The sequence below is a fragment of the Empidonax traillii genome, unplaced genomic scaffold, assembly GCF_003031625.1.
Source record: "Empidonax traillii isolate 1590-97213 ecotype Southwest subspecies unplaced genomic scaffold, ASM303162v1 scaffold5:size3517227, whole genome shotgun sequence".
NCBI classification, from domain to species: Eukaryota; Metazoa; Chordata; class Aves; order Passeriformes; family Tyrannidae; genus Empidonax; species Empidonax traillii.
In genome coordinates this window covers 477,435-493,567 of record NW_020955198.1, presented here as the reverse complement: position 1 = coordinate 493,567, position 16,133 = coordinate 477,435, and the positions used below count along the sequence as shown (strand labels likewise).

At 37.4% G+C, this 16,133-nt stretch overlaps 1 protein-coding gene across 1 annotated transcript in view; it reads right to left on the bottom strand.

Annotated features, from left to right (window-relative positions):
- Nucleotides 1–305: 305 nt before the first annotated feature.
- Nucleotides 306–16,133, bottom strand: part of PLA2R1 (phospholipase A2 receptor 1) — a 38,134-nt gene continuing 22,306 nt past the window's right edge. Inside the window, exons 15-30 of the mRNA XM_027878493.1 lie at nucleotides 15,795–15,927; nucleotides 15,374–15,409; nucleotides 14,714–14,871; nucleotides 13,961–14,025; nucleotides 13,504–13,607; nucleotides 12,056–12,198; nucleotides 11,130–11,247; nucleotides 10,206–10,336; nucleotides 9,503–9,638; nucleotides 6,298–6,536; nucleotides 5,607–5,775; nucleotides 4,122–4,262; nucleotides 3,581–3,697; nucleotides 2,973–3,149; nucleotides 2,253–2,282; nucleotides 306–2,029 (exon numbers count right to left, since the gene is read on the bottom strand). Of these exons, the coding sequence (XP_027734294.1) occupies nucleotides 1,812–2,029; nucleotides 2,253–2,282; nucleotides 2,973–3,149; nucleotides 3,581–3,697; nucleotides 4,122–4,262; nucleotides 5,607–5,775; nucleotides 6,298–6,536; nucleotides 9,503–9,638; nucleotides 10,206–10,336; nucleotides 11,130–11,247; nucleotides 12,056–12,198; nucleotides 13,504–13,607; nucleotides 13,961–14,025; nucleotides 14,714–14,871; nucleotides 15,374–15,409; nucleotides 15,795–15,927 (2,115 nt within the window). The 3' untranslated portion in view covers nucleotides 306–1,811. The remainder of the gene's footprint in view (nucleotides 2,030–2,252; nucleotides 2,283–2,972; nucleotides 3,150–3,580; nucleotides 3,698–4,121; nucleotides 4,263–5,606; nucleotides 5,776–6,297; nucleotides 6,537–9,502; nucleotides 9,639–10,205; nucleotides 10,337–11,129; nucleotides 11,248–12,055; nucleotides 12,199–13,503; nucleotides 13,608–13,960; nucleotides 14,026–14,713; nucleotides 14,872–15,373; nucleotides 15,410–15,794; nucleotides 15,928–16,133) is intronic.

Genomic DNA, 16,133 nt, shown 5'->3' with positions numbered 1-16,133 from the left:
CTTTTAAAATATTACTGAAAACTAATGTATAGGATCAAACCATTAGACAAAATATACACAAAATCTATTTATATTTTATATGATAGAAAAGTCTCAGATTAAGAACTTGTGATAGCTACAACCTTAGAAGTTATCAAAAACAGTAAGTTGAAAATTATATTGGGATCAAACCATCTGCGGCCTCTTTGATCACATTTTTGAATGGTTCTGTAAACCAGCACAGAAACATTCTATGTATTAGATATTTTTTTAGAATAGCCCTATACATAATTATGATATGAACAGGCAATTTTTGTTTCCAGAGCTGGCTATGTGAAATCTAACTAAAAGGCAGTCATACATTCCTGTGCATGTGAACAAATATTGTGTAAAAACACTTTAGTTGGCCCTAGCCGATTGCTTAACTCTGAGGAACATACCTTTATGTTAGGACTCTTGCAAAGTGATGAATGAGTCACCTTAAAACAAACAAACCAAGAAACTGAACAATAAATGCAGCCCTTTGAAGCAGCTTTTAGAGATGACTGAAATTACAGTAAAGCCATTCTGAAGAAGCACATCATTAACCATTTGCTTTTCCACACTGCAATAAAAATAAAATATAAAATCCCTGAAAAACTTCCAGGTGCTTTCAGAGAGGTGGGTAGAGGACTGATTAGGGTGGTGGGAGTCTGAGGGAAAGTAAGCACTTCTGTCCTGGGCTGCTGTGAGATAGCAGAGAGACCAGAGATGGCTCCTTCACAACCATCAGCCTGCAGACCAACCAGTCAGCAAAATTCATCTCCCTTCTTAGCACCTTAGAATGAACACTGAAAGGGAAAATGTCTGCTACATGGGGTTAGAGGACTCTAGCACCCTTTGGGAACAGCACTGTGGCTCGCCCACTTACCGCCCTTAGCTTTTGAGAGCAGGGTCTCAGAAGAGCCTCCATGAATACTGCTTGCAGAAATACTGTCAGTAAAGCCATTTGTTACCAAAACTTCAGCAAGATTTATAACAGGGTTGTTTTGGTTTTTTTTAAACACATATTGACAAAAAATATCTTTCAAGGAGGTTGATAGGGTTCCATGTCTAAAATAATCTGGGTGAGAGATCACATAGCTAAATCTTTAACAGGATGCTGGACACATCTCAGGATGACAAAGCTCGTACACCATTCCATCCCTGGACTACTTTATTTTATAACATGAACTAGGCATCACAGGCCAAACTACCAAAACTCTGGCACTCTCAAGTCAAAAGAGACTTCATCTCCCTGCAAGCTTGCAAATCTACCTGGCAATAATCCAATAATCCACTGTCTGAAACATAACTGTTAATTTTGCAGAAGGGATGGCTCGTTAAAAAAAAAAAAAAAACCACAGGTCTATCTCATCATTCTTGGAATATGTTTCAGAGTTCCCAAATTCAAGGCCAAATTTTAATGCTGCCTCATGAGCAGATTCTGTGATGTACAGAAACAAAACATAAAGGCCCACATGTTCCCAAAGGAAAAAGTTGCATGAAAATTCCCACTGCTCTGGGGCCTCAGACACAACTGCTCCATGTGAGTGGTTGGAGTTTTATGGTGTGTATGTTCAACTCCTGGCTTGTCCCAGAGGAGCAAATTTCTCTGTGTTTCTGCCTTGCATCCTCAACTCATCCTGCCACAAAGCAAAAGCCCTCCAAGAGGAACCCCTACAGCATTCATACCGATGGCCATGACGGTTTCTCAGAATATGGGTACCCTAGGGGACTCCTGAGAATGAGAAAACCACTGTAGGTTGTGAAGTTTCACACAGAAGACAAGACCACTTGCTACTTCTGATCAATTAATTGTTGTCACTTCTGTCAAAATCAGAAATGAGGATGCTTTCTTCCACAGCAGGAACGTCAGCATTGATTTGTGGTAAATAGGCATTTCTGACCCACAGTATGTGGTGGAAAAGTCTGTTATTCTGTTTGTACAGGCACCACAGCAAAAGGGAGATGGCAGCCAGCATCACCAACGTCACAAGAATAGCCATAGCTACAAGCCCACCATATGACGCTGAAAGGGAGGGACAGAAATTGTTATTAGGCAAACATAGCTACAATTATAGATAATTCTCAATATAAACATATAGCTGTTTTATGGAAAATGTATTACTACTTCTTATATGTCAGACATTTTAATTTACAGATTTAACAGTGTAAAATGTTTTCTCCCAAAATATCAGCTCAAAATGTGTATTACTCCTTATTGAAAAAAATTAAGAATATATAGAACTTACCATTTTCAGAGGGTTCTGTTGCATCAATATCTGAAATAAAATCCAGAACAATCACAATATTACCCACAGAGGTAACAAAAGTTATTATGTATACTCACTGTAAAATGGATACTGAGAAGACAACCGATCTAAAACCACACAAGAAAGGGCTGTTCTTTGTTTAATTTGACTCATGTCAGTGTTATTCCAACTGGTCAGGTTAAACATATTCTAACCTGTTATTTAAAATCCCTTTAATTTGGTGGAACATATTAATTGACATTTGTGCATGGATGAGCAGCAATATTTACTCACTTTTTAAAGTGCAAATGCATGAACATAACCTCTGTTGTAGTTAATCTAGCTTTTGGGTCCAGCAGTGATTGGGAGATTTTGTGTGGGCTCTGGAAATTCTTCAGCTCCCTCACAGAACCGTATTCCTACTGACATGGTGTCTGTACAGCTCTCCCAGGCTGTGCCTGCCCACCCAGCGGGGGCTGTGGAGGTCAGCCTGATGCCACAGAAAGTTCGTCGCACTTGGCACTAATGCAGTGGCTGCCCAGGTTCCTCAAAAGGAGGTCATCCTGTCTGGTTGGGTTTTTTTCAGGTTATTTTTTTTCTAATACCAAGGGACAGAATTATTTAAATGAAAACTAACAGCAAGTAAGCGAGCAAGCAACAAGGAACATGTAAAACAGCGGTTAGAAGGACACAACTGCCTTATTTTATGGAAGAACATACCTGCATCCATTTTGCATACAAAACCCTTTTTTTCTCTGCATGGAGATAATTGCCAGACTCCATCTGTGGTCCTCAGGCTGATACAGAAATTCCCTTTGAGATAGTCAAACTCAGGCTCCCTGATACCCCAGTTAGAATAATTTAAAGGAGAACCATCAAACCAGGAGACTGTCTCATCTATGGGCAGAAGTTACAAATCATTACAAAACAGAATATTATTTTGATAAGTATCTGTTTCAGTTGGACTTACCCTCACATTAAAAGATATTGTATTATGGAATGCCAGGATTTTGTCTGTTTGGCCACTATATTACTTTTTTTTCTTGAAGGTTTTAAAAACATCCTATGTAGTTAACAGAGAAGACAGTTTATAGTGCTTCTCTAAGCAGGAAAAAAAAGGCATTCACACTGAGTGTATGCATATTGAGTATTCAGAATACTGGTAACGATTACAGAAAGCTTGACTGATTTTACTACATCATAAACAGGCAACAATCAGTGAACAAAATCTCAAAAGATAAGAGTCTTTTGGAAGATGGCTATGCCAGCATTAACATAAAATAAACAAAAACCAAATCAGAAGCTGTTCTATTCCACTCAAAACTTACTGTCTGTAGCAAGCAGGATGTTCAACCAAACCACTTGCACAGAATAACCAAAACTGTGTAGCTCTTCCAAAATGAAGGCATTTTCATCTTCATCTTGAATGGTTAGAAGATTTGATCCTATAAATCAAACAAAGAATAGATTTTCAAACAATCCATGCCATTAAAATGTAACACTGCATTTCAAAAAGTTAGTATTATGAGCCTTGATGGAAAAGCTTGAAAGGTCTAGCTATACATTGTAAGTTCTTACATTTGTAATTAATATGAAAATGTTCAGACCAATATAAAACTGTTCTTACATGACTTTAAAACAAGTTTGAAGGAAAAAAGTTTCCTTTGATGTGTTATTCAAGAAAGCAATATTTTCACATGGAAAGGAACATTTTTTTGATTTATGTTGACTCCAATTTCATAGTTGGCTTACGAGTGCCACTACTGTTATCTTGTAATACAGAAAACATATGCCACGGTTTAAGTAATTTCAGAAATATGTATAGTTTTAAGATATCACAATGACATTTGGTAGCTACAAAACAATCACCTTGATTTTTGCAGACTTCGTATGCAGTATCAAAACTCATGCCCTGCAGAACTGTGGAAAAGCTGTAGCAACTGCTTTTGAATTTGATCCAGGGTACAGTTTTTCCTGAACATAAGCCTTTATAGGCATTGAGTTTCTTTTCTGTGGTAGAAATAACAGCACAGCTTTATAGGCACAACAAAATACACACTATTATAACATTCCACGCGCTGTTCTGGAGTAATGCTAATAAGCATGTTATTGCATTATTCGTCTGTTTTTCAAAGTGAAAATCTAGTGGTTGCATATATTTGTATTAGAAGAGTACAGCTGGTTTTATTTCTGATCAGAAGCCTTGCTGGATTGCAACAGTGGTATCAGGACAACCTAACTGGTAGGGATGTGCAGAGGCAGTCATGAGTCAGAGCGCTCTGGGCTGCCCAGCACCTCCCAGAGGGCTGGGGATTTCCAAGGACCACAGAGCTTCTCTCCACCAAGCTGCAAAGATAAAGACCACACAGATGAGAGTTTCCCGCCGGTAAGCAGCAGGCAGCCTCCCCAGTGTGCAATATGCTGCAGCAAAGAGTCCCTCTGACTCAAGGCAACTCTGCAAGGTCACTTTGTGATACCAGTGTCACTTTTTGGCAATGCTGGAGATTCAGATAACATTACTTATGGTTTCATATGCCTCTTACTTTTACTACAAAACACATAAACCTTAGGCTATGCATGATTGCACACCTTGACCCTCAAAAAAACCAGTCAGCTTCATTACAAAAATCCATGCTAAACAATAATTTTTGTCTTGAAGGGTTCCAAAACAGCTTTCTACTCAACAAAACCAAAAACTATAAGTTATATAAGTTGCAGGTGAACGCCTGGTGATCAATACCACTGAATAGGAATTATTTGGAGAACTGGATTCTGCCAAAGACCCTGCAGTCCTGGACTAAATGGAGTTCCAGACCTGAATTATGGATTCAACTGAAGCCCAGGTAACTGGCAGAGAATTTTAGGAAAAATAACATATTTTAGGATACAGGAAAATATTCTTATCTTTAAAAAAAAAATTGCAACATCTTTGATGTGCTTATCAGTGAAGATGTGACTAATTTTTCACTTTGCTCTAAATGCTTCCTTTCTCCTATCTCACAGCTAGTTGCAGCAAACTAAATTTATTTCTTTTCAGCTAGATTATAAGCAATCCTCATTTTTCTCAAATAATACAGCGTTCACTGTAAAGACAAAGTGATTTTCCTGTTTCTTTTCTATTATGAAAGTTGTCTTCCCATTCTCCTACAAATCAGATCTGATGGCAATATTTTATGGGGAAAAATGGTTTCACAAATAAGAAATACAAAGAGAAAATACAAAAATATACTTCAGTTTTAAACAGTATTTAACCTTGCTTAACCTCAAACCAATTAATGTCCTTTCATGTAGTTCCACTGTTAGTCACACATTTGCAGCTGCGAAGATTTAATATAAATCTTAACTCTGACTTACTAGGTGGCACATGGCAAACTGCTCCTCCCAGAAGTTGTTCACAATTTGTGCTTTTCCAGTGCCCTGAAGTATCGATGTAAACACAACTGCCAAAGGCCTGGGACTCATCGTCTTCCCAGAAGGTAAACAAAGACCTAGTCCCATCCGACCATTCAAAGTTAAGCCCATTCTGCCAAAACAAATTTCAGGTTATCTTTCTGATATGCTTTAGCACCATACAAGTTAACCTTCTTTTGGTGGCAGATATTACAGAATGTCTTTTAATTTTATAAAGGCTGGGTAGATCCAGAAGAATCTACAAAACGCAGCGCCAACAATCCTCCCAACTCACTTTTGGGAGACTGCAAACTACAACTAATCTGCTGCTTTCAGCAATTAGTTCTTCAGGCCATTGGGCTACTACAAATGAAATAACAAAATTTCACCATTGACAGTACAAGAATTTTTTTTGTGTGTGTTTTTAAAAGTTTTCTATGGCTTTTGTTTTTCAGTAGTCATTGCACCAAACTGGCCCTCATCACACTTATACACCATGTTGCAACAAAAAAATGTTTAGGGCTCAAGCTTTCCAGGGTTTCATTTCCCGATGAAAACTTTCTGTGACTTCTAATGAATGACACAGCTCACTAGCTGTTTCCTGGAAAAACTCCTTTGCAGCATCATGTTCACAGCCAGGTAGTCTACTACGTACATCCGAAGTGAACAGTCCGATCCAGTGGTTGTATCCCAGGCGATTCACCATGACTGTGAGGAATGCTTGGTGATACTGGTCCGTAATGCTGACCAACTCTGCACTGTTTGCCATGCAGGCTGTTAAAGCTGAAGACCATGTAAAATTCCCAGATAATAGTTTATACATTCTGTTTCCATATTCTAAAGTATCTGGCACAGGATACATTTCAGATGCATTGATGACATGTCTGGATGTGTCTGTCATAAGCAAAAAAAAAAATGTATTTATTTTTAAAACAGACAACACTGACATTTAAAAAGATTATGACTACTAGAATAGTATCTGAAATTCCATCACAGTAAAAAACTCATCACAGGAATGAATTAGCTTAATGTATAACAAAAAAAACCCCAACCTGAATGAGGTTAGTTCCACTGACTGCACCTTTGGAGGTAAATAAGAAATCACCTGGGATCTGGGCATATTCCAAATGTCCAGTAGCAGTGGGCTGCAGAGTGCTGTTACCCCAGATACTTTTCATGTAAATTAGATTACTTTTTTTTTGACCTGTTACTATTAATAATTTCCAAGATCAGTTTACAGCATAAAGCCTGGCCTCAAAGATGATTGTACTGGCACTGCCTTTAGGAGAACAAACTTTGGCTCATGGTACGAGTGTGGGCTCATCTTCACTAACCGTGAGCCAATGTAGGGGAGATCACAGTGTGGCATTTAAAGAGAAATCCTCTATGCATGGAGACTTAAATCTCTTTCTGATGATAAACTAACACAGCAATGTCCAAAACAATGAAAGGAAGAAGCAGGCTTTTTAGATTTAAGAAATAAAGAGTCTCCCATGATGAAAAAAAGTAGGAGACAGAGACCATCTCCACCCCAGCCCAGTCTGCAGTGCTGCTGTGCTCGTGCTACAGAAGGCAAATGCCTTTGCTAATGTGTATGAATGCCCCCAGTATACTTTAAATAAGACTACTAAAATAAAGCAACGCTACAGTTTTAATTCTGTTTGTCAGTTTGGATTAATTATTTCTGTTTGTAAAGGTTCTCTGTGATTACAAAATGAAATGGTTGCTTTTCTACAAGGTAGAGTGTTTTTAGACTTGTTTCATTTTATGACTAAGAGAAGAGGAGGAGTGTTAACAAGCACCTTAAAATAGTAAATGAATTTACTACTTGTCATTTACAAATCATGTAAAATTAGAAACTTCTAAGCAAGTAAAAGTTCTGCTTTTGAGCTAACTAAAGCACCCTGTTTTGTTCCAACTTTCAGCGTGTGTCACTGCTTAAAAAAAGGCAGAAAATGCTGTAAATTGCTGACACAACCCTAACTCACGCATCATTAAAGAGATCAAGGCCCAGTTCAGATCCCCTGTTGCTTTATTTCAGTTTAGTCTCCTTCAGAAAATAACTCAGCCAGGGGGAAACAGAATGCAGACAGGATGGCAGAAGCAAAGCACCAGCTCATCTTTCCAGGAATCGACACATTTGTTTGGACACGAGCAAATTTAGCAGTTCACTACTGCCAGCAAGAGGCTGTCTCACTACTCCCTTACTTGCTTCTCTGCTCTTCCTGCTGTGTATTTCTTGGTCTGGTGTTTGCCTGACCTTGCATAAAGCTGACTCAGCCTGGCTCAGCTGACATGACAAGAATTAGGGGAAAATAATAAATAAAAATAAATAATAAAAATAAATAATAATAAAAAATAAATAAAGCAGGCAGAAAAAAGAAAAAAAAAGATAGGAAGGTTTTCGGCTGAATTAGCAAACTGAACTGCCTGATAATTTGGGAGAGTGCAATGGGTGTCCCCCTGGAGAGGCAGGATGGTCCCTTCAAACCCAGCAGCACTCTAATGTGTGTGGGGCAGCCCTGAGCTGCATTTCATCCATGGCCCATAGTCCACTCTTACACGGCCAGCTGGGAAATGCAGGTAGGATCCTGAGCACCCACTGCAGCCCAAATCCCTCCCAGAGCCCTGGCCACCATAAGGCAACTATTCTCCTTCCTGCCTCCTCACACCTTCTCCATCTGTCTGAAGCAGCAGAAAGGGGTTAAAATACAAACATTTGGGACGTAACTGAAACCAACCAGCAGGAAAACACTTTTTTTTTTTCCTACACTATGTACAGAATTACTCCAGCACTCCCTGCAACTGCACTTCAAAATAAATGATGTAAAATACAGTTATGATTTGCTTGAGTCACATGCGAGCGCTGCCCGAAGCTTATATATTTGTTCGATCTACTTCTCAACTGGCCCGCCCTCCCCTCCCATGCAGCAAGTAGGAGTGTTGTCTCTTTAGACCCAGGGAGTAACCAAGAAGTGATACATAAATCTCGCATTGGCCTTTTTAGCCATCAGCCCTCTTGTAGCAAGCGTGGGTAGAGCCCTTCTCAAATCTTCGTTCTGTAAGCCCAGCCATGATGATGATGATGACACATAATATAGAGTTGAGCCACGTAAAACCACGCCAGCAGTAAATGCAGCAGCCAAGGAGGCTCCTCACAGGCTCAGATTACAGAGCCTCCCTTTGCTTCAGGGTTAATAATTTGCTGCTGATCTATTTTGGTAACATGTTCTGGCAGTGTCCTGCTGGCAGAGGTGCAGCAGCCCCTGGGATTGGGCTCCAGAGCTGCACAAGCTGCCCATGGCTCTCAGCCAAGAGGCAGAACTGGAATGTGGCTTGAGGAAACCAAACAACCCGCGTTCCTCGCAGAAGCCTCGTGCTTCTGGCAAGTGAACTTCACGGTACTAGAATTAGAGAAGTGTGAAAAGAGAAGCCAAACTCTATTCAATCAGCCAGTCAGTCCGCATTGTTCAGAAGAATAAGTTTTCTAGAATCTACTCTGATCTAACATTGCAAGTTACAACAGCCCACCCAAAATCATATTTTCATCAAATTAACCTTAGTTTAGCCTTTTGTAATTGTGGTTACTCTGCTGCCATGAGAGAAGATATGAAATTTCATCTCTATTCCTGATTCTAAGGCGCACAACGGAATGCTCAAAGTTACAAAAAACTTGAGAACATTTTTTAGCAATTAGTTTCACATCATAGCTACTGATTTGTTAAACAGTGTAAACCTGGGCTGTCTAAATACCAAATGATCTTTTATGTTCCTGGTTTTAGAAACACCTATAACAAGCTGCTTCTAGATTAAAGTAAAGTAGGAAAAGAGAACAGAAGTAAAGCAAGACAAAAACTTACCCTGAGTCTTTTGGCAGACAAACCCATAATTTTTCTGACAGTTTTCTAAGTACCATTTTCCCGTAAAATAAAAATTAGGGCTATTTGATACCAACGTACACAGTGGAACTTGTTCTTGAATGTTAAAATGCTGTCTCTGCAATGAACATAGAAACTTATATCAATTAAAAAATACACTGTGTAAAAAACCAACATAATTATTACATTAAATTTAGGAGAATAATTATCTGAACATCTCTATTACAAACATTTAGGTAGAACAATGAACAGTCCTATAAATACAGTTTGAAACGCTAAACTCATAATAAAATAACAAGCTTTCAAAATGGACTAACTAAAATGCTAACCCCAATACGGGCTAACATGTTGTAAAACAACATAAGAAAATATGAAATTCGTAATCTTGCTCCTAAACTTTGCTCAGACCAAACATATGATACTAACCATATAGTTTACACTTCTCTGTTTAAACCAACTGCAAGAGAACATGACTAGAGCCACAAATTATGTGAATGTCTGTCTCGACAGTGCCTTTTTTGCTACTTCTAGTTATGGCTGTAAATCTGTGTCTTTAGTTCTTTGAAGCTGCAAAAATTAAGAGAAGCTTAAATTGCTCTAACTACTTCGGCCTTGTCTTATGCAAGTCATGATTTTTAAGCATAAACCAACTTCCCACAGTCATAAACCCCCTGAAAATACTCACATCCACTATTTCAACTGGAGACCAGTTAGAATATATTGTAGGATTTTCATTCACCCATTTGTCATAATCATCACTCTGGAAACCTATCCAAACACTGCTTTTCCATCCATATAGATTCATTGTTATGAACGCTAGAAAATGAAACAGAAATAAAATAAACTGGTAAGCATTTAGGGATAGATGAAGTCTCTTACAACGTACTAAAGCATTGAAAAATTTATTTTCCAATTAATGACATCACATAGTTACTAGAAAATAGGAACATGAGTGGCATTTTAGTATCATTTAACTATAAATTCAGTTAAATTGATTAATTTCAATTGGGTTAGGATCTAGTCCATTAGCTAATAATACTGTCCAATTGAAGAAGCCTGTCTCAGTTTTAGTTGAAAATAAGATTGCTCAACTAAAAATAGACAGTGAGAATCCTCCCACCTTCAAATAAGTGGTTTTACAAATGTATGAAATTCAACCACAGATTTTTATGAATAGGGATTATAAGTATTTCCAAATGTGCTAGCATTTATTTCTCTGACAGTTCCAGCCTTCCTAGTGCTATGCTTATGTGCTATACTATAGATCAGACTGTAAGTACCAGCAAAGGATAAAAATGAGATCTTGCATTCAAAAGGTAGAAATTTTAAATAGCAATTTTTTAAATGAGTATTCAATCTTTTTGTGTATTTCTAATGCATGGTATTAAGCACAAAAGAAATTGCAATTATTCCTTAAAATGTACCAGTCATATATCTCAGGGAATCTTTACATTTTGGGAAACAGAGAAACACTAATTTATTTAAAGTAGTGGAACCATGAGTAAGCTCTGAATGATATTTCCTAAAACTGTATCCAAGATTAAACTTTACAACAGCATCCAAATGAAGATGAAATTTTATTTATTTAACAACATTTGCAGCACTCTACCTTGTTCCAGTTCATTTTCCAAGAACGCAAGTGACCCATCATAGCTACTGCAGAATTCTTGTGCAGAATACCAGTTTCTCAGATGGTCTGGATCCTTCGGAATTTGTATCAGAAAGCACTGTTTCAAAAAACCCAAAACAAATCAAACAAAAAACCTTGGTTTGTTGGTTGTTTTTTTTTTCCCCTCCAGTGATTTATCAATCACTAAGAGTGATCACTAAAACATTTCACATGCAGTTCCTGAATGTTTCTGTCCTGCCATGGACATCTCCAACACGCTCAGTATTAGTTTGCAGCTGCCGTCAGGACTGTGTTCAAATCAGTTGTTTAAAGGTAAATACAGTCTGGGTTAAATTTATCCTTGTAGTCACTGCAGTCAGCACTGGGATAAATCCAGTCACCTCACTGCATTTTGCTATTAAGGAATGTATGCATTTAGGAGAAGCCTGATGAAGTAATTACCTTTTGACCCTCAACAGCAAAAAGACTGGCTTATAATTGTCTTTGAGCTCCATTTGAAACAGCATCTTTCAGAGGAGAGCAGCAATTAGGAATCCATTTAATACATTAAGGGGTTAGAGATGTCTTTTGAAATCATGAAAGATTCTTGGAATTGTCATATGTGGAAATGAGAGCAGGCTTTTTATAGCAAATGGACAAATACATTTGGATAGCTTTTGCATATTGAGTATTTACTCACTGGAACTAAAGTAAAATTTTTGACGCTTTATTAGGACAACTTCTTAAAGTGTGCAAAGCAGCTTTGCAGTAAATCTTTGTGTTACTGTGTCAGTAGTTATAAACCTAATGGTCCTGCTGTCAAAAAGAAAGAAAACTTTCAAATACTGAATAACCCTTAAGAAGTATAATTTCTGTCCCAAACATGGAAAGTATTTTGAACAATCAAAGAGAAAAAAATGTTTTACTTTGAATCCAAAGTGCAACCAGCCTTTGGGACATACTCCTTGTTGTTTCTGGTCTTTTGGAATCACTTTCTCTATTTTTCTTGCAATTTTACGTTTACAAATACAGGGAAGGGAGACAGTACAGTTTTTGTCACCCCAGAGTCCTGTGTAAAAAGGAAAATCATACTTTAATATTGGTTTGAGACTTGGAAAGGATTTTTTTCTTAGCTAGCTTAGATATTGTTAAGAAGATCACTATCCTTTAGTGTTTGAATAAAAGAAGATACTACATCAAATATATTTGGACAACTGCATTACAGTTGATTTGATGGTTCATAGGGCTGATACTTCTATTCCCCGTTTAATTTTATCACGTAAAATCAATTCCTCTACACTGAGTCATAAAACATATGCTTATATCATCATTTATTAAAAAAATTAATCAGGAAAAAAAGAAGTATAAAAATGATGACTTCCAGATAAAATAGCTTGACTTCCTTACATTGAAAATTTTTGGCAAGATCCAGGTAATGACATAAAACACTGACTTGCTTAGGAGGAAAACACACTTCTCAGGACACTCAAAAAATTGTTGGCCAGCTCCCCATCTGCTGGCCAGCTGAGGGGGGAAGGTGGGCGTCTCTTCCTTTTATCTGATACTAACGATAGAAACGGCAAACTCAAGCATTCAAAATACCAAGATTATGTGGGGAGAAAAGTTTTTATATTTTTTCATTTTTGACTTTTTGAGGCTGAGGTCACAGGAGTGCAGCTGGATTAATTTTTTTTCAGCTCTTCTCAGAAATACAAAGCTGGGTATTTTGGCTTTCCATGGAACCCAACATGTTTACTTTACCATATGACTTGCTTATCTTCAGAAAACAGAGACTGTGAGATGACAGAAACCACTGGAACCACCAGCATTATAAATTTTTTTATTACTCTAGTAAAATATAGAGCTATGTGATAATGTAAAGGCTAGCACCCAAAAATCCCTCAGCAGATAGGCTATGGGATCAAAAATAAGCGAGAAACCTGGGAATTTAAAGTTGTGTGCTGATCGAAAACCAGTTTATAGATGTAGGAAAAATGGTTGCTCAGTCCATCTGGCTCATTTGGTTATGTGAAAACTGTCTATGAAGACCAGCGATGCATTAACATTGTTGCTGTACCACATAACAGACTGATTAAAACTAAATTATCAGTATCACTGGAATCTTTGTATTTTGATATTACAGAGTTGTAACTATTAATATACTTTTAAAAACTACAACCTAGTCTCTGAGCATATTAATGATATGTCACTACTCTTTCCCTAATCTCAGAAGCAGTTATGCAAATTATAACCATATAATGGGACTTTAGTATGGCTTGCCTTTCTTGAGAGCAATGAAAAAAAAATATAAACCCTTTGGCCAACAACAGAGTCAAGTCACAATTCCTGCAGCAAAAGAAAATATAAAAGAAACCTGTTTGTGATGAAATGAAGCCACATCTTTTCCCTGGTTTCTGCAGATCTCTTTCTCTACCTTCATTCCAGTTCTGGTATGTTACTGGTGATTCATCTCCCCAGCTGCACAGAAATATTAAGAGTGTAGTTTCACTTTTTCCTATCCTTACCTAAAAATACACCCTCCATTAAAGGGTTCATAAGGAGATAAAAGGGAGGATATGTCCCTTTGCTGACTAAGCATTAAAAACGCAGACAACCACCAGGACCAAGGTTGATCTCTGGCTTGTATCTTTTAAAACCCTGTCAGAAGGAAAGCTGTAACATGGAGATAAATTAAGAACAATAAATTCTAAATGATATTTACATGAGAACTAAAGTTGTCTCAAATATCCCACTCAGACACCAAACTGGCCCATCATACTGAAGGGCATGCCAAGCACAACTCACAGCAGCTGAGGCATATGTGTTCTTACCGAAATTCATCACTGAGGTTTTCTGCATGCAATCCAATCCACCAGTGAACATCACTATTCGATAGCTATAAAAAAAAATGTTTTGTCATATGTTTAGCTGTTGTTGCCCTCTTATCAATGCATTAAAAAACTCCTAAACTCAGATTCTGTACTCAGACAAATAGCATCTCCATTGGATTCCAATGGGAAGAACAGGTGCTAAAACTTGCCCATGTTAGTTCATGTCACTGCAGTAACCTTATTAATGTAAGTAGAACATGATTTAGCTCCCATGTTTTCACAGAATTGCTGACGTATCTTCTGTAGTCTTAGACCAGAATTTGCTTTTCCTAAAATCCTAAACTTAGACAATAGCAAATACTTGCTTTTAGCATGAATATACTGATGGTCTTTAATATTTCCAAAATGCTTTCTATACACCACATGTAAAACACACCTTTCTCTTTACCCCCAGTTACTTTCCCAACTTTGGAATAGGAAGGTGGTTTTTGCTCCTCTTGGGTCTTTTCAGGAAGATTGACCAACCTGCTCATTAGCACAGATGTTCAGCAGATTTGAAATGTTACTGACTTCTTTAGTTAAACAGGGTTTCAGGGAGGGATGCAGGAAATGAAGACAGCAAGAGCATAATTTCTAAAGTCAAATGTCTTAGATTCTATGAGTAACAGGCAGACAGATATTCCAATAGATGCAGCAGAAAATATCCAGTTACTGCCTGAGGTTTTATTTTTTAAAAGGAGTAGTTTTTCTTACCTTCCTTATTGTATTTTGAATAAAGGCTTGTTCAGCAGAAGAATTTATTGTTGCCATTCTACTGTGAAGCCATCCACAGACAAACTTGTAGGTTTCCCAGTCCGCAGGACTGACATGGAAAAGATATTCTGCTCCTTGATAATATGACCATGGCAGTTCTAGAAAATGAGAGTCAGTAGCATGCAGGGTTAAAAACTCGTTTCAAATCTCATCATCTTCTACCCCATAGCCTGCCTTCAGCCACGTGTCAGAGGACAAATATGCCACAATGAACAGCAAAACCACATTTATCATATTAATTTGTGGGGGGGAAAAATGCACTATAATTTTTTTTTTCTAATATTCTATCCCATGAGACTGAAGTAATACTAGAGAGTTGTCCCAATTTAGCAAAAAGGCAGTTTTAAAGTGATGGGGAGGTTATCAAACTCCTGTGCTTATTACTCGCAATATTCCTTAACCTAATCAATGTAGTATCTGATGTTCTAATGTTCCTAAATAATAGTGGCAGATTCTGATCTGTAACAAGAAGTTCCTAAAGAGCTCCTTAATGTAAATTTTCAAATCAGAATATTTTAGTTATTTTACTTTTACCAAAGACTTAAACTGTATTTTCAAGTTATATTGTTTCAAGATGAAAAAAAGAAATTGTTTTCATACCAGCCGTGTACCAAACTGGATTCATTGGTTTAACACCTGCAAAGAAAAAAAAAAAAATCATTAAGAATTTTGCTGTTCTCATGCAGGGACCAAAAAAGTGGTTAAACATGGAATAAAATAATTGCTGCACTTACTAAAAATCATTTTGAGTAATCTTTATGAGTAAGAATGTTGAATAACTACTGCTAACTATCTGCTAATCTTGCTATACATTTTTAAACTAACTGGACACATTAGATCTGTTAACTGGCCAACAAATGCTAATGGAGTAAGCCACATGGCTTTGCTGTGATTTCATGTAGAGGACCACTGAGAACTCCAGAGGTGGCTAAAATGTAGATTTTTAGATTTTTTTTTTCTTGTCCCTCATGAATTGCAAGTAATGGGTATAACAGACAATGTATGTTGAATAACATTTCACCTTTTGGTATTTTGCATATCCATTCACGCTTTTCATTGCAGTGTGCTGGAAAAACCGTTCTGTTTACTTTGAACACACCGCAGTTTCTTGAGTCATCTTCAACATACTTGTCCTCCAAAAATGAAGATACAACCTGAAAACACCACATTCATTCTTTTTCGTTGACAAATCAAGAAGAAGCATTTAAAAATCTCAGCATGGGGAAAAAAGAAGGATTTAGACATCTGCATATGATAAAAACATCATAAGTATCAACTAAAGGAGCATCTAAATTATGGTGGCAAAATACAAAAAATAGGGTCCATACTCATGTTCTGTCCAACTTTTCCATCTTATATC